This window comes from Macaca nemestrina, chromosome 5 (genome assembly GCF_043159975.1).
Source record: "Macaca nemestrina isolate mMacNem1 chromosome 5, mMacNem.hap1, whole genome shotgun sequence".
Lineage (NCBI taxonomy): Eukaryota > Metazoa > Chordata > Mammalia > Primates > Cercopithecidae > Macaca > Macaca nemestrina.
This window is the reverse complement of record NC_092129.1, coordinates 71,606,759-71,630,652: the sequence shown is the minus strand read 5'-3', so window position 1 is coordinate 71,630,652 and position 23,894 is coordinate 71,606,759. Positions and strand designations below refer to the sequence as shown.

At 40.2% G+C, this 23,894-nt stretch overlaps 1 protein-coding gene across 15 annotated transcripts in view; it reads left to right on the top strand.

Moving 5' to 3' along the window:
* LOC105489042 (spectrin repeat containing nuclear envelope protein 1) overlaps nt 1–23,894 on the top strand; it is a 536,331-nt gene that overhangs the window by 149,571 nt on the left and 362,866 nt on the right. For all 15 annotated transcript variants that reach the window (XM_011753636.2, XM_011753647.3, XM_011753641.2 and 12 more), the window contains 3 exons: nt 7,044–7,151; nt 10,271–10,408; nt 11,983–12,147. In XM_011753636.2, the coding sequence (XP_011751938.2) occupies nt 7,044–7,151; nt 10,271–10,408; nt 11,983–12,147 (411 nt within the window). The remainder of the gene's footprint in view (nt 1–7,043; nt 7,152–10,270; nt 10,409–11,982; nt 12,148–23,894) is intronic.

The following is a 23,894-nucleotide window of genomic DNA, read 5'->3' as shown; positions in this document are numbered from 1 at the left end:
ACCACGGTGGCCTTCTTAGACCCTGAGGGAAAGGCCTCTACCCATCCAGTGAAAGTGTCTACCCCGACCAAGAGGTATTTTAGTTTCCTGACTTGGGGCATGTGGGTAAAGTCAATTTGCCAGTCCTGGGCAGGGGCAAACCCCTGAGTTTGATGTGTAGGGAAGGGAGGGGGCCTGAGAAATTCCTCAGGAGTGGTAGAATAGCAAATGGAACACTGAGAAGTAATTTCCTTGAGGATAGATTTCCACGATGGAAAGGAAATGAGAGGTTCTAAGAGGTGGGCTAGTGGCTTGTAACCTACATGGAAGAGGTTATGAAAGGATGATAGAATGGAATGAGCCTGTAAGGCTGGAAGGAGGAATTTTTCTTGGTCCAGGAACCATTTGCCTTGAGTGGGGAGGGATTGATAGGTGGAAACTTCAGTGAGAGAGTAAGTAGGAGTAACTGATGAGAAGGAGAAAAACTGGCCGTGAGGACATAAGTAGGAATACCGGCTGCTTCTTTAGCTGTCTTATCAGCATAATTGTTGCCTTGAACAATGGGGTCTGAGGCCTTTTGATGGCCTTTGCAGTGAAGGACTCCAGCTTCTTTTGGAAGTAAAGCAGCCTTGAGAAGAGTTTTTATTAAAGAGGCATTAATGATGGAAGATCCTTGTGTAGTGAGGAAACCTCTTTCTGCCCATATAACAGCATGGTGGTGCAGGATATGGAAGGCATATTTAGAGTCAGTATAAATATTGATGTGTAGTCCCTTTGCAAGAGTGAGGGCCTGAGTTAAGGCAATGAGTTCAGCTTGCTGAGAGGTAGTGGAGGGGGGCAGAGCAGTAGCCTAAATGGTAGGTGTGGAAGATACTATAGAATAGCCTGCCTTTGCTGGTGAGTGGTGATTAGGCCTGGTGGAACTGCCATCAATAAATCAAGTGTGATAAGGGTGAGGAACAGGAAAGAAGGAAATATGGGGAAATGGAGTGAATACCAAGTGGATCAGAGAGATACAGTCATGGGGGTCAGGTGTGGTATCAGGAATAATGTGGGAGGCCAGATTGAAGTCCAGGCCAGAAACAATGGTAACTGTAGGAGATTCAACAAATAGTGAGTACAGTTGAAGGAACTGGGGGGCAGAATGTATACGCATCAGGTGTGAGGAGGAAAATAGATTTTGAAAGTTATGGGAACTGTAGATTGTAAGTGGAGCATAGCTTGTGATTTTGAGGGCCTCTAAAAGTATTTAAGTGGCAGCTGCCACTGCATACAGATATGAGGGCCAGCTCAGAACTGTGAGGTCAAGTTGTTTGGACAGAAAGGTTACAGGGCACAGTCCCGGCTCTTGTGTAAGAATTCCAGCCACACAGCCCTGTACTTTGGCTGCGTGTAATGAAAAGGGTTGGGATGAGTTAGGGAGAACTAGCGTGGGAGCAGCTTTTAGGGCTGTTTTTAAGGAAGAGAAAGAGGAGTGGGGAAAGGATTTAGGATCTATGGGGTCAGCTGGGTTTCCTTTTGTGAGTTTATATAATGGTTTAGTCAGGATGGCAAAACCAGATATCCAAAGACGAAAGTACCTCACTATGCCTAGGAAGGAAAGGAGTTGTTGCTTTGTAGAAGGGGCTGGGGTTTGGGAGATTAGCCAGACACAATCAGCAGGGAGAGCATGTATGTTTCTATGAAGAATTATGCTGAGATAGGTAATGGATGAGGAAGAAATTTGGGCTTTGGCGGGGGAGTTGCAATATCCTTTTGAGAATAGATGTTGGAGGAATAGGAGGGTTCCTGTTAGGAAGATTTGTAGGAGGGGCTATAAAGTAGAAGGTCGTCAAAATATTGAATAAAGTGAGAAGCAGATGGACAGAAAGTAAAGTATGAAAAAGGGCTTGACTGAAGTAATGGAGGCTGTCCCTGAAGCCTTCAGCAGTACAGCCCAGGTAAGTTGCTGAGACTGATGGGTGTCACGTTCAGTCCAAATGAAAGCGAAGAGAGGCTGGGATGAAGGGTGTAAAGGAATAGTAAAGAAAGCATCTTTGAAATCCAGAACAGAATAATGGGTTGTGGAGGGAGGTATTGAGGATAGGAGAGTATATGGGTTTGGCACCATGTGGTGGATAGGCAAAACAATTTCGTCGATAAGGTGAAGATCCTGGGCAGGCTTTAGTCCTCTCAAAGCCTGTTGTGGGATGGCATACTGGTGTTGAGCAGGGTAAGGGTGATTAGGCTTTAATGGGATAGTAATGGGCGTGTGATCGGTTGCTAGGGAGGGAGTAGAGGTGTCCCATACTTGTGTGTCAAGGTAGGGGGATACAAGAGGAAGTCGTGAAGGAGGTTTTGAACAGGGGAAAGAGTGGCAATGAGATGTGGCTGTAGCCCAGGAATAGTCAGAGAAGCAGATAATTTAGTTAAAATGTCTCGACCTAATAAGGGAACTGGGCAGGTGGGGATAACTAAAAAAGAATGCATTAAAGAATGTTTTCCAAGTTGACACCAGACTGGGGGAGTTTTAAGAGGTCTAGCAGCCTGGCCATCAATACCCACAACAGTTATGGGGGCAAGGTAAACTGGCCCTTGGAAAGAAGGTAATGTGGAGTGGTTAGCCTCCGTATTGATTAAGAAGAGTACGGACTTACCTTCCACTGTAAGAGTTACCTAAAGCGTCTGTGATGGTCCAGGAGGCTTCCGAGGTGATCGGGCTGTGTCAGTCTTCAGCTGCTAAGCTGAGAAGATCTGAGAAGGAGTCAGTCAGAGAGTCTTGGGCCAGAGTTCCAGGGGCTCTGGGAGTGGCTGCCAGGCAAGTTGGACAGTCCAATTTCCAGTGGGTTCCTGCACAGATGGAACACAGCTTAGGAGGAATCCTGGACTGTGGGCATTCCTTGGTCCAGTGGCCATATTTCTGGCACTTGAAGCAAGATCCTGGGGGAGAAGGTCCTGGAGGAACGCCTGGCCACTGTGGTTTAGGTGTTTTGAAGTTCTTGTGTACTGGAAATGTGGCTGGGGTTTCTCTTACAGTGGAGGCAAGTAATTGCAACTCAGAAACAGACTGCTGCTTGGCTCTCTCTATTATTGTACACCTTGATGGCGAGGTTAAGTCCTGTTGTGGGGTTTGAGGGCCGGAATCTAATTTTTGGAGCTTTTTCTAATGTTGGGAGTGGGTTGGGTAATAAAATGCATATTGAGAATAGGACGACCTTCTGGCCCCTCTGGGTCTAGGGCAGTAAACTGTCTAAGGGTTGCTGCAAAACAGGCCATGAACTGGGCTGGGGTTTTATATTTGGTGAAAAAGAGCCTAAACACTAACTGATTTGGGGGAGGTCAGATTAAAAAAAAGGAGGGTTAACCTTGACTATGCCTTGAGCCCCAGCCACCTCTGTAAGAGGAAATTGTTGGGCAGGTGGGGGAGGGCTAGTCGTGGAACGAAACTGTAAGCCAGACTGGGTGTGAGGAGGGGAGGTGATAGAAGGATTATAGGGTGGGGGAGCGGAGGCTGAGGAAGAATTGGGACCTGACTCAGCCTGGTGAGGAGCAGCCTGAGGAGGAGGGGAGAGGTCAGATGGGTCCGTAGAAAAGGAGGATTCAAAGGACTCAGAGCTTGGGGTGGAGGCTGAAGGAACAGACAGGAGAGAAAGAAGAAAGATTTGGGATGAGTTGCACTGGGAGCAGAGACTAGGGAGGGACTGATGAGTAAAAGAATGCCTGGACATCAGGCACCTCAGACCATTTGCCCATTTTTCGACAAAAATCATCCAGGTCTTGTAAGATGGAGAAATCAAAAGTGCTGTTTTCTGGCCATTTAGAACCATTGTTGAGTTTGTATTGAGGCCAAGCGGTGTTGCAGAAGAAAAGAAGGCATTTAGGTTTTAGGTCAGGTGTGAGATGAAGAGGTTTTAAGTTCTTGAGAACACAGGCTAAGGGAGAAGAAGGGGGAATGGAGGGTGGAAGCTTGCCCATAGTGAAGGAGGTAAGTGTAAAGTGAAAGGTAGAGACACAGAGAAGTGGGTGGTGAGCAGCCCTGGGCTGTAATGTGGGTGAGCAGCCAAAGCAGGCATCCCTGCAATTGACTTGCCACCAAGGGAATGTGGGTGAATGACCAAGGCAGGCATCCCTGTGGTGATCAGACACCAGTGGAATGTGGGTGAATAATCAGGCAGGCGTCCCCGCAGTGATTAAACACCAAGGGAAGCCTGTCTTCCTGAGTCCGTGACCCACACCGGAGTTTTGTGTCCACAGATAAAATGTGTCTCCTTTGTCTCTACTACAGAGGAAAAACAGCTGGAATTGGAAGGAAAGGGAGATTGAAAGGTAGCGAGAGAGACTGGAGAAGGTAGTGAAAAGACCACTTACCTGATTTGAAATTGGTGAGATGTTCCTTGGGCTGGCCTGAGAACCCGAGGTCATAGGTGGATCTCCTTACAGAGTGAGGGTGAGGACAGGGGACCGGTCTCCTGAAGGAGTCCCCCTGTCCTGGGTCTTCAGCACCAAATGTCACGTGCATCCGTGTGAAGAGACCACCAAACAGACTTTGTGTGAGCAATAAAGCTTTTTAATCACCTGGGTGCAGGCAGACTGAGTCTGAAAAAGGAGTCAGCAAAGGGAGATAAGGGTGGGACAGTTTTATAGGATTTGGGTGGGTAGTGGAAAATTGCAGTCAAAGGGGGTTTTTCTCTTGTGGACAGGGGTGGGGGTTACAAGGTGCTCAGTGGGGAGCTTCTGAGATTCATTGTCCAGAAGTAGGAATTTCACAAGGTCAATTGGTCAGTTAGGGTGGGGCAGGAACAAATCACAATCATCCAATGTCATCAGTTAAGGCGGGAATCAGCCATTTTCACTTCTTTTGTGGTTCTTCAGTTGCCTCGGCCATCTGGATGTATACGTGCAGGCTTGGGCTCAGAGGCCTGACAAGGATTTTGTACAGCTGTCCCTAGATATTCACAAGTGATTGGTTCCAGGACCCCCCAAGATAGCAAAATTCATGATGCTCAGATTCCTGATATAAAATAGCATAGTCTTTGCATTTAACTTACACATATCCTCCCATATACTTTAATCTCTAGATTATGTATAATACCTAACACAATGTAAATGCTATTTAAATAGTTGTTGGCCGGGCGCAGTGGCTCAAGCCTGTAATCCCAGCACTCTGGGAGGCCGAGACGGGTGGATCACGAGGTCAGGAGATAGAGACCATCCTGGCTAACACGATGAAACCCTGTCTCTACTAAAAAAATACAAAAAACTAGCCGGGCGAGGTGGTGGGCGCCTGTAGTCCCAGCTACTCGAGAGGCTGAGGCAGGAGAATGGCATAAACCCGGGAGGCGGAGCTTGCAGTGAGCTGAGATCTGGCCACTGCACTCTAGCCTGGGCGACAGAGCGAGACTCCGTCTCAATAAATAAATAAATAAATAAATAAATAGTTGTTATACTGTGTTGTATTTTGTTTGTATTATCTTTATTGCTGTATTGTTATTTTTATTATTTTCTGAATATTTTCAATCTGCTATTGATTGAATCTAAGGACACAGAGGGCTGACTTTATCACCCAAATGCATTTGGGTGAATATTAGTGCTGAGGTTGTCACAGGATCATAGAAAAGTGTTCTCAATATATGGTTCCTTCACCAGCAGCATCAGATTCACCTGGGAACTTAGACATACGGATTTTTGGCTCTACTCTACATCTACTCAGCCAGAAACTCTGTGGGTGCTGCCCAGCAATTTGTGTTTTTCTAAGCCCCTCAGATGATTCTAGTGTGTACTAAGTGTGAGAACCACTGGCATAGGAGACAGATGCCCTCACTCAGACTTCTGGGTTAGAAAAAGCTTCCTAGAGTAGGTTGTGCCTGAGCCAAGTTCTGAAAAAGGCATTATTCAGGGGAAAATGTGGTAAGTGTTTAGGCAGAAGATGACTGCTTTTGCAAGACAAGAAAGTGAGAGAAGGCATGGATCATGAGAATGTGACAACCTCGGTACTAGACATGCTACACAGATTACCTCTAATTCTCATCAAAATCATTGAAAAGGTGCGTGATGATTCAACACACCATGTAGTACATCCTGTAGTACAACAGTAGAGAGATTAAGAAAAAAAAAAAAAAAAAGGACACACCAAGCTCACAGAGCTAATGCGTGGTAGAGCCAGAATTTGAAACCAGTTTGGCCTGTCTCCATAAGTGGCATTCTTTCCACTCTGAAACATCACCTGCCAAGGGGGACAGTCATTTTACCTGTGTCACAGCACTGTCAGCAGCGAGTGAGATGGTGGAGTTGAAAGCTGTTTTGTAAATGCCGAAAAACCATGTTCAGTATGGTTATGAATACTTGACGTTCTTATGAGACACTACATCTTGATGGAGTGTCAGGATATTTTCACTAAATCAATGCTATTATATAATGGTGCTTGTCATTATTTGTGAAAATAAGTATGAAAATCCCAATTTTATTTTTCATTTTTGAGATGAGTAGTGACCTGGATACATTTATTCACCAAATAACTTGGTACATCTCTAAAAGGTATCATGTTCCCAGGGTCTGGGAATACCGTATTGAACCAGATAAAGGTGTTTTCTGTCCACATGGAGATTGTAATACCTAATATCAGTTTAAATAGTAATATAGACAAGTCACCCAATGGTATTTTGGGTGTAACTCCTCAAATTCAGTCAAAATGAACCCCTTCTAGAACTGTCCTCTGGGTTACCAATGGCCTTGGGTTAGGAAGCAACTCACAGGACTGTGTTTCTACTCCAGCTATGACTCTTATTTTTTGTGTACTTAGGAAATTCCCTCCTGGGCACATTTTCTTTATTAAATTAGTGTTACTTGGCCAAAAAAAAAATGGAGTTGGTTAATTTCATTATTCAATAAGATAACTAAGATATTTTTCTAGAGTTAACTTTTGCTTCTTACTGTCCTAAAGGTGTGGGGGTGAGGAGAAAGAAAATTTTTCAGAGACAGTTGGGACTTACTAAATATTAAGTATCTTCTAGAATCAATCAGGTATTAATCAGCAATTAAATAAATGCACAGATACTAATAAAATTATTATGTCTCCCTGTTTCCAGAGAGAAGACAGGCTAATTTTGAAGGAAATGAAAGTTTGGATAGAACAATTTGAGAGAGATTTGACAAGAGCACAGATGGTGGAATCAAATTTACAGGATAAATATCAGGTAATGTATGGAAAAGCTTTTTGAATTTTTCAAAAGCTACTTTTGACTAAGATTTATATATGTCATTTGATCTCTGTTTAATGCTTCGAATTACATTAATGGGAAAAAGTCTTTAAAGACATAATATTCGTTACCCTAAGTTTGCATATAATTTAATAATTGTATTTCTGACGTGTGTAGATAATCTTAAGTTGCATTGTATCCATACTATATATGGAGCACTGAGGCTTCATCACTTTCCCATAACTCGGTCTTATAGATGACTTGGAAAACAAATGTGGAGTCTTTGTGTTTATAGAACTCATGATCTTGTAGATGTCATCTAACACAAAAATCTACCAAGAACAGAGAGTTGAGTCAAATTGAAAACTACTATAAAATAAGCTGAATTTAATAAAGGATTGCAACATGAGTATTGGAGGTCCATTAAAGGGATCAGTTTCGGCTGCGACCTGCCTAGTCCAACACCATTGCATTCAAGTTGAGCTCAGTTTTTCCCCAGTCTGACTACAGTGTCATTAATTGGACTTCTGCTTCTGATTTTCATTTCCAAGACACAAAACACAGTTTGTTCCCATTTAAAAAGTGTGATTTCAATAGCAAAGACACAGAATCAACCCAAATGCCCATCAATGTAGACTGGAGAAATAAAATGTGGTACATATACACCATGGAAGACTAGGCTGCCATATAAAGGAACAAGATCATGCCCTTTGCAGGGACATGGATGGAACTGGAAGTCATTATCCTCAGCAAACTAATGCAGGAACAGAAAACCAAACCCTGCGTGTTCTCACTTATAAATGGGAGCTGAACAATGAGAACACATGGACACATGGAGAAACAACGCACATTGGGGCCTGTGTAGGAGAAGGAGAGCATCAGGAGGAATAGCTAATGGATGCTGGGCTTAGTACCTAGGTGATGGGTTGATCCGTGCAGCAAACCACTATGGCACATGATTACCTATGTAACAAATCTTCCTGGACATGTACCCTAGAACTTAAAACAAAAGTTGAAGAAAAAATAAAAATTAATAAAAATTTTGATTTATTTGATGCAGCATTATCACTTTTTCCAATGTAAAACATCACTCCATTTTAGTGGCAAAATTAAGTGTAGTATATTCTGAATTATATTCTGCAATATATTCTACTCACCATCATATTTCAGTCATTTCTGCTACAGAAAAAGGTCAAATAATGTGAGAACTTCAACATGGTAGACAAAAGATTTATCTATGGCATTAGTGATTTTGCGTAATCGTATCTTTAAGATATGCCTGAATTTAGATGGATGATAGCATCAATATTATATTTGTCCAACTTAGCAAAGCAATAAATATGTGGTTAATATGCATGTACTCTTTTGCTTTGAAATTCAATGTGAGCTTTTTTCCCCAAAATAAAATTTTCTGGGCTGAGATCCATTAAAAAATGATTAAGCCAGTAAATGGAGAAAAGAATTGCAAGAACAGAGTGAATATACTTATTTAGTCGACTGATGAGGTTTAGGTTTGGCATCAATTATCAAAAAATAAATCTCAAGTTATAAAGCTACCTGTTACATAGATGCTAGTTGGTGAGGGAAATAAAGGCTTAGAAAAGCAAAAAACAGAAACACTCCTTTCAGTCCAAAGGTGATCACTAGTCTCTTAAAAATAGATTTAGAGACTACCTGAAATCTGAATTTAGGGAAAATTTCATTTCATCTTTACATTATGTAATCAGCATTTTAAATCTCTTTCAATCGATAGAGTAAATGCTGTATTTTCCAGTTTTTTCACTCAGAATCCTGTGGAATAAAATTTAAAAGTTGATTTTGTGTTTTGGTTTATTTTTATTTTTTATTTATTTTATTATTTTTTTATTTTATATATTTTCTTAGAGTCTCACTCTGTCACCAAACTGGAGTGCAGTGGCATGATCGTGAGCTCAGCTCACTGCAACCTCTGCCTCCCAGGTTCAAGCAATTCTCCTGCTTCAGCCTCCTGAGTAGCTGGAACTACAGGCGTGCGCCACTACCCTCAGCTAATTTTTGTGTTTTTAATAGAGACGGGGTTTCACCATGTTGGCCAGGATGGTCTCAATCTCTTGACCTCGTGATCCGCTCACCTTGATCTCTGAAAGTGCTGGGGTTACAGGCGTGAGCCACCGTGCCCAGCCTATGTTTCAGTATTTTTAAAATTCCATTCAGTTAGAGAAAATGGAAGAAAAACTTGTAGGTAAAATTGTAGTTCACTATCTCCCCCCAGTGTTCTTCATGTGAATTTACATGTTTGTTTATAATTTTGAAATTCTTTTAGTTGTGTTATCTGCTAACTTTTGTGGGGCCATTCTCCTGTTCTGTAACATAACTGCACATTTTAATGATATTTTAATTTTATGTTTAGATTTGGAGTCACACTTTAGGATGTGTTAATTTAATTAATGTAAAATATAAAACTTTAAAAATTGTTTTAATGTTAGCATTAAGCTTATAGTTAAGTCTACATATAATAAATTGATGTCAACTGTACGGTGACATGCTTAATATTTTAATACCATGAAATTAAAGCAAAGGATTATCATATAAGCATGGTCCCCTACAGTAAACCTCTTTATGCAGGCTTACTTAAGCACAAATCTAGACAGCTTTCATTCTGCATTATTTCCATATATGCAATTTCTATTTGTAAATTGTTTGGTACTTGAAATAAAGCAACTATCTTGATTATTAGCTAAGATTTATACTCCTGTTTACTATGATCTCCTGACAAACGTATGCTGGTACATAAATTACTTTACTGGAAATGAGAAATCCTAGGCTTTAGTCCTACCTCTACTACTTGTCCTTGGTAAGTCATTTCTGGGCTTCAGGATAATAATGCATGTCTATGTTGTAGGGTGATGGGGAGAACCAGAGAGGATAATATGCAGAAAGCACTTAGCACAGGGTCAAGCTATGTCAGGGCTTGATGAATAACAGCTGCTATTAGTAACATAACTATCATTGTTATTATCAGTAACATATATCGAGTGTTATCCAAATAGAAAAGGTTGTTATTTAGGAAATGTGCTTTCCTTTGCTTTTGCTGTTTTTGACTCATTGCCATACTGTTGCTGTTTTTCCTCTTTTAGTCATTTAAGCACTTCAGAGTTCAATATGAAATGAAGAGGAAACAGATTGAACATTTAGTACAACCATTACATAGAGATGGTAAATTGTCACTTGACCAAGCATTGGTAAAACAATCTTGGGATAGAGTGACTTCCAGGGTGAGTTCTTCCTCAATTAGTTTTATTGGGGTTTAATAAATTCAGAAAAGAATATTTTTCATCATCTGTTTCTACACAGTGATATGACAACAGGTTCTACTGCCTCTGTCTGAGGCTAGAAAGACTTAACTAGGGGAGAATCTTTGCCTCCTTGTCTGGTTTTCCTGTAAGTTAATGCAAGTCTTTGGTTTAACAGCTATTTTCTTGCTTTGGCTTCCGTGTATGTGATATCAGCCATTGACTCGATGATAGATTAAAATCTTGAGACCATCTGAATCACTTCACACTTTACACAACTTCCTTCTGGGTGGTTTAGAAGAGGTGACTCTCTGGTCTTGTAGCAGATTCTCCAGAATGGAACCACGGCAACTCCCCGTATTCCAAAATCATGTTTCATCAAAGTTAATGACCTTCCTGTGTTGACATACAGTTTTATATTCTTTCATTCAACATCTCTTTTTATCTGATTGATCACTCATCTGAAGGAAAACTGCTCAGTATCTTTCATATTCATATTCTTCATGCTTAAATACCAAGATTTCAAGCCCCCGGAATCACTAATAAGAATATTTGTCTTGAATTTACCATATGTTCTTTATTTTTTTTAATTTTATTTTTGAGATAGTGCCTTGCTCTGTCACCCAGGCTAAAGTGCAGTGGCACAATCACAACTCACTGCAGCTTCAACCTCCTCGGCTCAGGCAATCCTCCTACCTCAACCACCCGAGTATCTGGGACCACAGGCATTACCTACCACCATGCTTGGCTAAATTTTTTTTTTTTTTTTAATAGAGATGAGATCTCACTATATTGCCCAGGCTGGTCTTAACTTCCTGGGTTCAAGCATCTCACCCATCTTGGCATCCCAAATTTCTGGGATTACGAGAGTGAGCCACTGCACCCAGCCAAATTTTTTTTTGATAGTCTCATTTTTTTCTAGTGACTCCATTAAAGAATAGACTAGTTCCTAAGCACCTGCACTCATCCCACCTGGCATTCCAGGAAGCTAGGAAATGTGTCTGACAATTGGGTAAAATGAAAGAGATGGAGAGAAGGGTAGACAATCATAGGATTATAGAAAGAATCTTTTAAATCCATCTTTGTCCAGAGCTGCTTAGATAATCCTCATTTTTCTGGACTTGTTCTGATCATGTGGGAGGTTTTAATGGGATTCTCATTCCGAAGACCAAGATACACATCAGCCAAGTGTATAACTGCTGCGTCCTCCAAGCATGTCAGCAAACCTGATCCCTTCCCTTTCAGCAAAAGCCACACTGAAAGTCAGTGGGTGCTTTATGCTACTCCTGTAAGAGGAAAATTTCTTACACTTCTAATAATCTTCCATGTTTAAGATGTATTTTGAGTTTCCTCAAAATTTGCTTGTAACTGTAATTTTCTCCCCATCCCTAAAGTATCAAACTCAGAACACAGACATTTGCTTATTTGATATTTATTAACTTAGCCTGAAATCATTAACTTAAAGCTTTATGTATGGTTTACTATTATTTGGGGGTAATTTTATAAATTGTCATCTGTATTAAAGATATTTTACTTTTCTGCTTTTTAAATTTTAGCTCTTTGACTGGCATATACAGCTTGATAAATCTCTTCCTGCACCTCTGGGCACCATAGGTGCCTGGCTGTACAGAGCGGAGGTGGCCCTGAGAGAGGAAATAACCATTCAGCAGGTCCACGAGGAAACAGCAAACACGATACAACGGAAACTTGAGCAACATAAGGTAAAAATTCTGGTCGGAAAACCTTGCAGCATAACAGCCCTAGTGTGGTCTGGAGAGGTAGCCTAGTTACAACCTGACCTGTTGGGAACGCCACAAGTATTCATTCTACATGACCAGAGATGTCACACCTTCTTAGAGTTCTCTAATTTGAATGTTTCTTTCTTACACTGGTTAATGACAGTTCCAGTAGGTTGATTTCCTGAGATATTTTCCATACCTGTGTGGTGTTTTTTTCATCTGCAGCTATCTTGGTTATTTCTGTTGTTGTATGTTATTTTTCAAAAGATAAGCGCAGAGATGGTATGCATCTACATAATAATGTGGCTGGCCTTGGCTCCAGACCTCATTTCTGCCTCCATTCTCAAAGGAAGGCAGGCAAAAGTTCTTATGTCCTGGTGCTGTGGGGTGGGGGTAGAAGGAGTGGAGGCTGTAGGAAGTGGTGGGGTTAGGGTTTGATGGTCTCTTAGTCATTTGGGTCATTTTAAACTTAATATATGATCAGTTGTATATGGTATAGTTTCCAATATACTTTCTCTTTGTGTTTTGTGATACTACAGGCCTAACTAAACATGCTGTTTTTCATTAACATCACATTAACGCAATCTTGCATTTTATGCATTTGAATTCGTATACTTCATTTTCTGTAGTGTGGTGGAGTATTACTGCATATGTGAAAAACAGAGATTTCTGCTCTTGACTACACATGGGCAATATATAGCCCCTATGTATTTTCTGCCAAATTATTGATATTTTAAAAAAAATTACCCCAAGGAAATATACTGTTCTATATCTAGACAAGATCATAAAGCAAATCTATGACAGATTTTATTTTATGCCTCTCTGAGGCTTTACTTTTGGAGCTAGAGATACAGAGACACAGAGATACGATGCCATTGCCAATCTTGGCAGTTTCAACTCAACAGACTCAACCTCAGACAAACTTATTGAACCCGATGGCCACAGCAAGATTTGATGGTCTGCAGAGGCCGTCACTCAGGGTCCTGCCTCCATTTCTTCTTGGCCTTTTCCAGTACTCAGTGCCTTTGGACACTTTTAAAGTTGCTGATCTAAACTCTCTGTCATCTGACTTCTCACATGCCATGACTTTGGGGTCTTCTTCATCTGTGCAGATACTCACATATAAAAGCTGGGCCAGCTTGTCTGTGCCTTAGTGCCCTAATGTGGGGGCAGCTATGCCATAAGGGACCCAGAGTTCAGGCATCATATGAGATCAAGTCACAAGAATTTTCCTGGGATTGAATCAGGTTAAGGTTTCTCAAAAGCATAGAAACACCTGGGCCATGTCAATTCTGAGACCACCCCAGTATATTAAAAATGGAGGAAAGTGTGAAAACAATATTACACAAACAATAACATCTTTAACAAATTAGCAATTAAGCCTATATAACATACAATAATTTTTTTCATGTAAAACTTTTTAATTTAAACTTTTTTTTTTACCTTAACTGGCATTTATTTATTAATTTTTAAATTTTAGATTCAGGGGGTACGTGTGCATGTTTGTTACATGAGTATGTTGCATAATGGTGGTGATTAGGATTCTAGTGTACCTGTTACCTACATATGAAACTATTTTAATTGACGTAAATATTTGATACAGAAGAAGTCACTTTAGAATTTTAAATGAAAGGTACAATGTATAGTAATTGGGAGTTAAATACATGAATTCAGCAAATAGGCATGGTAGCAAATATTCCTACTATGTGCAGGTCTTCAGCTCGAGGGCAACAGGTGAGGGGCACAGACAAGGTCCAGGCATTTGTGGTGCCTCCAATCTAGAGGTCTGAGAAACATCTACACAGTTGTTCTTTATATAATACCCTTAACTTTGACTTCAATGTCCCACCATAGAGAAAATGTCTGACAATGTAACTGCTATTTACTAGTTAATTATAACGATTTGTAAAAATGTTAATTGAAGGCACATTATAGACAGTAACATCTCCTATGGGGGAGTGAGTCCTAAGTTGGCCAATGCACATGCTGTCTACATGTTTCCATGGCTATATGATTTCAGGCCCTTCATGAGCCCTTCTAGCTCCCTTGAGAGACAGAGTGAGAGACAGACCCTGTGCCAGCCCCCAAGAATACAGCTAGAACAATCTCTCTGCCAAAGGCTAGTGAAGAAGGCATACAAACCAGAAATGAAGTGAGTGGATCAGGGAGAGATAGAGGGGCAGGAGTTGGAGAAAATGGTTATCTGAGGCAAACAAACAAACAAAAACCCAGAAAGGGCTAGACTTAAGAGAAAACCAAGGAATGTAATAAAGAGATAAAAGTAAAAAGCAGAGGTAGGTAGGGGCTCAGGCCAGGTTCAAGGTGAATATTAGAATGATCTTTTTATTGAGGTAGGAACTTTTGCTAGGCCTGGGCATGGGTACTTAAAGTAGCTCATAAAACAATTAAATTGTCAATTTTAAGATCAATTCTCATTTATTGAAAAATATATATTAGAAGACTATAATAAGCTAAGCTTTGAGGGTGAAAAGTTTGAATTATTATTATTATTATTGTTGAAATGGAGACTCGCTTTTTTGCTCCCAGGCTGGAGTGCAATGGTGTGATCTCAGCTCACTGCAACCTCTGCTTCCCAGGTTCAAGTGATTCTCCTGCCTCCGTCTCCCATGTAGCTGGGATTTCAGGCACCTGATAACACGCCTGGCTAATATTTGTATTTTTAGTAGAGATGGGGTTTCACCATGTTGACCAGGCTGGCCTCGAGCTCCTGACCTCAAGTGATCCACCTGCCTCAGCCTCCCAAAGTGCTGGGATTACAAGTGTGAGCCACCACGCTTGGCCAAGTTTGACTTATTAAAACAACTAAAAATTATAAGTTTCCTCAATGTCACTAACTCAGTCCCTCGATTTGATGTAACAGCTCTATGCTGGTGTATTGGGCTGACTTGAAGATGCAATAAATTGGGAAAATCACAATTTAGGACTCACTGATGCATGACCAAAATGTTTGGGAATATTGTCTTCCCATCTTGGTCTAAAAAGTAATTCTGATTTTTGTCAAGAAAACTTGAACAGGCTATTAAAGTTGCAATGCTTGTTTTTTTTTTCATTCTTTTTTCATTCTTCACAACTTTTTAAAAAACAACACAATTTTCAACACTTAATGCATAGGCAATGCTTGCAAGTTGGATTCAGATCAATTTTTAAATGTGTGTTTCCAAGAGTTCACTTTGTGAATGGTTCTGCCAATGGTTTTGTTTTACTATTTCTGAAAAATTAACATATATATGTATGTATATATTAGAACATATTTATTCTGCAAAACATAGTGTACCTGTATTATCTCTTCTATTTTCCGGTTACCCTAATGTTCAGTTATCTATAAAAATAACAATAACAATAAAAATAACAATAACAATAACAATATCTATAAAAATAACAATAACCTCCTATTATGGAGGACTTAACCATGTTTCAGTCCTTAACCATGTTAAGTGTTTGATTTTTACCAAACACTTAACATGACGGATGTGAGATAGGTATTATTGTCCTCTTTTGCTGATGAGGAAACTGTAGGCAGAGAGAGGTTAAGTGACTTGCCCAAGGTCACATAACTGATGATCCAGGTTGTCTTCAGCACTAGGCTTAAAACGTGACCACAAAGCTATTGCTTATCATACTTGTAAAGTGATTATACTGACTAATTTATTATTCTTGGTATTGATTTGGCAAAGTAAGACTTTCAGTCATAAGGAATCGTGAAAGTAGCCATCAGGCTGTGCCACCTGCTACACATCCTTACTGCAGTTACCAACCCTACCTAGGTCACTTTCCATCCCTTCTTGAAGATTTTATTTCCTGGATGACAATGCATGCCATAATTCTTAATAACTTCAATAACCCAGAGACGATCCTCCCAATATCGTGACCTCTCAGGTTCTTGACCTCCTCTTCCCCCAGGATCCTGTCCGACACCCCACTCACTCCACAGTCATAGCCTAGAGTGCTCATCACCAGCAAATGAGACCCCTCCACAAGCTCTTTGTCAAGTACCTTCCTCTCCAGTCAGACAAGGCTTCATCTCCTCTGTGCCCTATAATCTGTTACCCTACCATCTTTTCACTGCATCCTGTTCTCTTTACCACCTCCCTTTGTGCTCTGCTTCAATGCAATATAAAAGCCCCACTTGTCCACATCCTCGCTTGCCTTGTCCACATTTCACTTTGTTTTACTGTCCTGGTAAAAACATGATGCCGGTGAAAGCCAGCTCTCTGCCTAGTTGATGCCCACACACTCCAGTCAGATGTAGCTGACTGTGGCTGGAGAAAAACACACCCCCAGGCTCGATGACTAACCCAAGTGGGCCCTTAATGGTGCCTGGCAATCAGAAGGCATTTCCCGACTCCATTCCCTCTTCATTTCTGGGACAACTATTTCATATCTTGTCTCTTCAAACCTTCCACACCTCCTCCCCATCCTCACTCTTAGCTGATGACATTACTTCCTTTTTCTTTGAGAAAATAGAAGCAATCAGAAAAGAATTTCCACCAGCTCCCACGGCCACATCAACCCACCTACTTACATCTGTGCCCGAATACGCGCTCTTCACTTCTGTTACTATGGGTGAACCATCTGTGCTCTGGGCCGAGGCCAACCTCTCTATGTGTACATTAGATCCCACCCTCTCTCCAAAAGGTAATTCCTGTCCTTCCTCCCTTCTATATTTTTTTCTCTTTCTTTCTTTGTTGGAGTTTTCTCATCCACATACAAATATACTGCCATTAACTCATCTTAAAAAGTCTTTTTCTTAGCCCCACTTCCCCTTCCAGCTACTGTCCAATTTTCTTCCTTCCTTTTACAGCAAAGCTCTTTGAGAGAGTTGGCTCTGTTCTCTTTCTTCTTTCTAAATTCCCTTCTCTCATTCTTTCTAAAAACCATTCCAATCAAGCTTTTCTCTTGCCATCTACCATGCCACGTTTACCAGACTTTGCCTCATTCCTCACCCAACGGCCATTTCTCAGTCTTCTTACCTCACCTGTCACAAACATTTCCCTTAGGTATCCCTTTACCCTTGAAAGACTTTCTTTAGGGCATGGCAGCTCATACTTGTAATTCCAGCATGTTGAGAAGCCAAGGCAGGAGAAGCACATGAAGCCAGAAGTTTGAGACCAACCTGGTCAACCAAGCGAGAGACCCTGTCTTTACAAAAAATAAAAAAATAAAAAATTAGTCAGGCATAGTGGTGTATGCCTGTAGTCCCAGCTACTCGGGAGGCTGAGGCAGGAGGATCGCTTGAGCCCAGGAGTTAAAGGCTGCAGTGGGTGAGTTATGATTGTGCCACTTGTAATTTCCTTCCTACTCCCCTGGCTTTATCTTTCTGGTCTTCCCTATTCTTTCAACAAATATCTGTTGAGCTTTCTCAGTGTGCAAAGCAGTGTTTTAGGCATTTGTGATACATCTGTAAGCAAAACAGACAAAAATCCCTTCCCTTAGATAACTTACCTTCTAGGGAGAGGAGGCAGATAAAATTAATAAACATAAAAAATAAGTAAATTTAGGTTAGAAAGTAAAAGGACAGGGGAAATTAGGTGTCGTCGCAATTTTAAATAGGGTTGTCAGTGAAGCCTCATTGGAAAGATGACATCAAATAGGCAAGCACATTCCCTACCTTGAGGTCTTTACCTTTGCCATCCTTCTGGAATGTTCTCATCCTTCAGTCTGAAACATCCTCTTACTGATATTCCTGTTACATTCTTCATCTCTTTAAGGCCTTTACTAAAAGATCCCCTCTTCATCAACCCTTTTCTGGACACCTCTTTTGAAATTACAACTTCTCCCAAACTCCCCTTCTCCTTTCCCATTTGATGTTTCTCGTTAGCATTTATCATCACCTCGACTGTTACCTGTTTTAATCATTTACCTTATCTTTTGCTTGATTTTCTGCACTATAATGTCAACTCTATGAAAGTGGGAATTGTTGCTTTTTTTCACTGTTGTCTCCCCATATTCAGGCTCTCAAAATTGCGATTGGGTCAATATTGATAATGCATACTTTCTAAAAATGTGTGCATTTGACTAAGTCTTCAGAATTATTGGCATAAAATAGTTCAAAATACTGTTTTATATATTTTGTGGTATTTTCTGTGCCTGTATATTTTCCCCAATATTGTTTCTTTGAACCGCCTCACTTTCCTTAATCACACTTTGGCATTTGCTCTACAATGTTCTAACCTTCTTTTTTCATCCATTTTCTTTTCTGCTTGCTTTCTTCTCTCTCTCTCTCTCTCTCTCTCTTTCTTTCTTGTTTTTTTTTTTTTTGTTTTTTTTTGTTTTTTTTTTTTTTCTGAGATAGGGTCTGGCTCTGTTGCCCAGGTGGGAGTGTAGTGGTGTGGTCATGGCTCACTGCAGCCTCTGCCTCCCAGGATCCAGTGATCCTTCCACCTTAGCCTCCTGAGTAGGTAGGACTTCAGGCATGGGCCACCACAGCTGACTAATTTTTGTATTTTTTTGGAGAGATAGGGTTTCACCGTGTTGCCCAGGCTGGTCTCAAACTCCTGGGCTCAAGCGATCTGCCCACCCTCCTAAAGTGCTGGAATTACACGCATGAGCCATAGCACCCAGCCCCATTTTCTTTCCCCCAAAGGAATGACAGTATTTTCATGATATGGCTGCTGTGTGAGAATATACTGGGTTAGGAATGGAGACCAGAAGCCAGGGTACCGTTTCAATCATCCAGTTTGAGTGCCTTGAACGAAGGAAGTTGCTGTAGAGATAGTGAGAAATGGACAGATTCTGAATACATTTTGAGGGCAGAACAATTTTCAGCATTAGATGCATACTGTGAAAGAACAAGAGTCATAAATGACACTATGATTTGGGGGCTATGCAAGTGAAAAAACAGAGTTTCTATCGATTAAGAATAGGAGACAATGAAGTGACTTTGGGAGGAAAGCTAAGGAATTCAGTTTGGGGCATGTTGAGTCTTTTTCTCATCCAAGAGGACATGTGGAGTAGGCAATAGGTAAGAGAGCTCAGGAAAGAAGTACAGCCTGGAGATAAAAAATCAGAGTCATTCGCATCTAGAGGGATGTTTAAAGCTCTGAGACTGGAGAAATTAAATAAAGAAGTATATACAGAGAAGAGAAAGGGACCAAGGTCTGATCTTGGAGGGAATCCAGTATTAAGAGATTGAAGAGTAGAAAAGCCAGTAAAAGTCTGAGAAGGAGCAACCAGTGAAGTTGGAGGAAATCCAGCTACAGTGTTTTCTTAGAAGCCATGGGAAGCAAATGTATGGAGGATAGGGTATTTTCAGAAGAGTCGCCACAGTGATCCTTAAAATGCAGCTGAGATAATTCCACCAACCTGCTCAAAATTCCCAGCTGGCTTCCGTTATCAAAACACCACAAGTTCTTTTTTTTTTTTTTTTTTTTTTTTTTTTACATTTTATTTTATTATTTATTTATTTATTTATTTATTTTTTTAATTTATTTATTATTATTATACTTTAAGTTGTAGGGTACATGTGCATAACGTGCAGGTTTGTTACATATGTATACTTGTGCCTTGTTGGTGTGCTGCACCCATCAACTCGTCATTTACATCAGGTATAACTCCCAATGCAATCCCTCCCCCCTCCCCCCTCCCCCCTCCCCATGATAGGCCCCGGTGTGTGATGTTCCCCTTCCTGAGTCCAAGTGATCTCATTGTTCAGTTCCCACCTATGAGTGAGAACATGCGGTGTTTGGTTTTCTGTTCTTGTGATAGTTTGCTAAGAATGATGGTTTCCAGCTGCATCCATGTCCCTACAAAGGACACAAACTCATCCTTTTTTATGGCTGCATAGTATTCCATGGTGTATATGTGCCACATTTTCTTAATCCAATCTGTCACTGATGGACATTTGGGTTGATTCCAAGTCTTTGCTATTGTGAATAGTGCCGCAATAAACATACGTGTGCATGTGTCTTTATAGCAGCATAATTTTTAATCCTTTGGGTATATACCCAGTAATGGGATGGCTGGGTCATATGGTACATCTAGTTCTAGATCCTTGAGGAATCGCCATACTGTTTTCCATAATGGTTGAACTAGTTTACAATCCCACCAACAGTGTAAAAGTGTTCCTGTTTCTCCACATCCTCTCCAGCACCTGTTGTTTCCTGACTTTTTAATGATCGCCATTCTAACTGGTGTGAGATGGTATCTCATTGTGGTTTTGATTTGCATTTCTCTGATGGCCAGTGTTGATGAGCATTTTTTCATGTGTCTGTTGGCTGTATGAATGTCTTCTTTTGAGAAATGTCTGTTCATATCCTTTGCCCACTTTTTGATGGGGTTGTTTGTTTTTTTCTTGTAAATTTGTTTGAGTTCTTTGTAGGTTCTGGATATTAGCCCTTTGTCAGATGAGTAGATTGCAAAAATTTTCTCCCATTCTGTAGGTTGCCTGTTCACTCTGATGGTAGTTTCTTTTGCTGTGCAGAAGCTCTTTAGTTTAATGAGATCCCATTTGTCAATTTTGGCTTTTGCTGCCGTTGCTTTTGGTGTTTTAGACATGAAGTCTTTGCCCATGCCTATGTCCTGAATGGTACTACCTAGGTTTTCCTCTAGGATTTTTATGGTATTAGGTCTAGCATTTAAGTCTCTAATCCATCTTGAATTAATTTTCGTATAAGGAGTAAGGAAAGGATCCAGTTTCAGCTTTCTACTTACGGCTAGCCAATTTTCCCAGCACCATTTATTAAATAGGGAATCCTTTCCCCATTTCTTGTTTCTCTCAGGTTTGTCAAAGATCAGATGGCTGTAGATGTGTGGTATTATTTCTGAGGACTCTGTTCTGTTCCATTGGTCTATATCTCTGTTTTGGTACCAGTACCATGCTGTTTTGGTTACTGTAGCCTTGTAGTATAGTTTGAAGTCAGGTAGCGTGATGCCTCCAGCTTTGTTCTTTTGACTTAGGATTGTCTTGGAGATGCGGGCTCTTTTTTGGTTCCATATGAACTTTAAAGCAGTTTTTTCCAATTCTGTGAAGAAACTCGTTGGTAGCTTGATGGGGATGGCATTGAATCTATAAATTACCTTGGGCAGTATGGCCATTATAAAGACCATTCCTGCAGCCTTTTCCCTTCTTTACCCAACAACCTGCTATAACACTGCCTCCTTTGCTCTATCTCATTTAGAGAGGCATGTTGATAAACCCCACAGTGATGTTGATGGTTCAGGTTCTCCTTACAGTTCCATTAGTGTTTGCTGTATTTATTTTGAAGTTTAATGGGCATGTTCAAGTTCAGGAATAATATGCCTTCTAGTAAGTTAAAAGTTTAATCTTTATGCAATTAATTATAGATGGTTTCCAACTTATAGTGATTCAACTTACAATTTTGACTTTACAATGGTGCAAAAGCAATATACATTCAGCAGTGACATGTGATATGATATTCTTAAGTGAGGTATTAAACATTTTATTATAAAATTCGGCTTTATGCTAGATAATTTTGCCAAATTGTAGGCTAATGTGAGTGTTCTGAGCACATTTAATGTTGGTGAAGCTGAGCTATAATGTTTGGTTGGTTTAGGTGTATTAAATACATTTTTGACTTAACAATATTTTCAACTTACAATGAGTTTTATTGGGACACAACCCCATGGTGAGTCAAGGAGTGTCTGTACTTACAATGCTTCTGTTCTGAAATCCATTTTGTCTGATATTAATACATTTATATCAGATTTCTCATAGTATTTGCCTGACATGTGTTCCATTTTATTAATTTTAACCTATCCATGTTCTTAATGATTAGGTGTATCTTTTGTAAAAAGAAGATAGTTCTATTTTGTTTGTTTGTCCAATCTGATAATCTTTGTCTTTTAACTAGTAAATTTCTACTTTATTCACATTTATTTATTATTATTGATATACTTGAATTTGTTTCTGGCATCTGAGTCTTTGCTTTCTAATTGTTCTACTTTTTCTTCTTTTCTACTTTATTGCTATTTATAAGTTGATTAAGGAGGTTTTGTTTTTGTCTCCTTACTCATTTTTCTTATTCCATGGTTTTATTTCTACTAGCATGAAAGTTATAAACTCTGGTTGTACAGTATGATTGCCCTCGAAATTTGACCATAAATACTTAATAAAATTGAAAGTTAATCAATATCTAAACCTCCTCTTAATCAATATAAGGAATTATGAATACTTTAGCCAAACCACTCTCCTTTTTACACATTGTTGTCAAGTATTAAATTATTGACATTTTTCTAGCATGATAAGTTTGTTGTTTCTGCTGGTTCTCACTCATGGTGGCTTGTTTCCTGTGGTTGGTAATCTCTGCTTTCCTCCTATTATATTTGCATTTGCTAATAACCTGGTCATGTTAGCCCTCATTGAGGGTTCTGACTAAATGGAGGGGAACTCGTTTCAGTGTCCTCACCCTGTTCACATTCTAAGACTCAGTCTCTCTCAGCAATGGTGTAGATATTTGTCCAGGACAATCTAGATTTTTCTATTTGTTTTTTGCCTACAGATCTGTGATCTAATTTTTGGGTCATGTTTTACTGAGAATAAGGAACTAAAATATTTCACTTACTTCCTATGTACCCAGCAAGGTGAATTAAAACCATATATTTTGCCCAGCATCTAGCTGCTTTATTGTGAGAAGGCCTTTCAGAGGAATCAGTGACATCATGCCAACTGACGAAGTTCTTTTTTATTTTTATTTTTTGAAATGGAGCCTTGCCCTGTTGCCCAGGCTGGAGTCCAATGGCGTGATCTCGGCTCACTGCAACCTCCACCTCCCAGGTTCAAGGAATTCTCCTGCCTCAGCCTCCCAAGTAGCTGGGACTACAGGTGCACGCCACCATGCCTGGCTAATTTTTGTATCTTTTGTAGAGACAGGGTTTCACCATGTTGGCCCAGGCTGATTTTGAACTCCTGATCTCATGATCCACCAGCCTCGGTCTCCCAAAGTGCTTATTACAGGCATGAGCCGCCATGCCCAGCCTAAGAAGTTCTTTTATCATATGTGTGAACATGCTTTTGTTTGGGTAGCTTGTAAAGACTTTTTCAACATAGTAGATATTTTAAAACTGTCACAGATCAGAGCTAGCTGGGGTGATAACTCCAAGTGTGCCCTGCAGTCACTTGGGAAAGTTTCAGTGCAACCACAAGCTACAGCAATGTGTCTGCATGTGATAAAGGAATTAGAGCATGGCTAGAACACTCATCATCAATAGTTGCTCTAAGAACACCCGCTTGTTCCCTGCCCTCCCGTGGTGAGTTCTTGGCTTCACATAGTACCCTCCCTTGAGGCCATGGGAAGCAAACGTATGGAGGATAGGGTCTTTTCAGAAGACTCACCACAGTGATCCTTAAAATGCGTGACTTGTGAGTATCTCTGCACTTACCTACAGAATCGAAGCAGGTCAAAATGTGATCATAGCAAAATATATCAGGATTGAAATCGTTTAGCCCTAAGGTTTTTCTACCGTGTTAAAATGTCATATGTGTACAATCATATACAAACCTTAACATTTTGATTTATAATAAAAAACTCTTCACTTGCCCCATAGTCAAGTGTGTCTCTTTTGATTTTAGGCTGATTTTGCTGCTAATTTCTCCAATTAATCCACTAAATTTTGGTATGAGATAAAAATATTCATTTTAATGTATTATTTTGGTGGCCTAATGTCTTACTTTTTCAATGAGTGATGCATTGTTAAGTACTGTATTTATTCTGCCATCAGGACACAAACTAAGCTCTAGAAATTAAGGCATG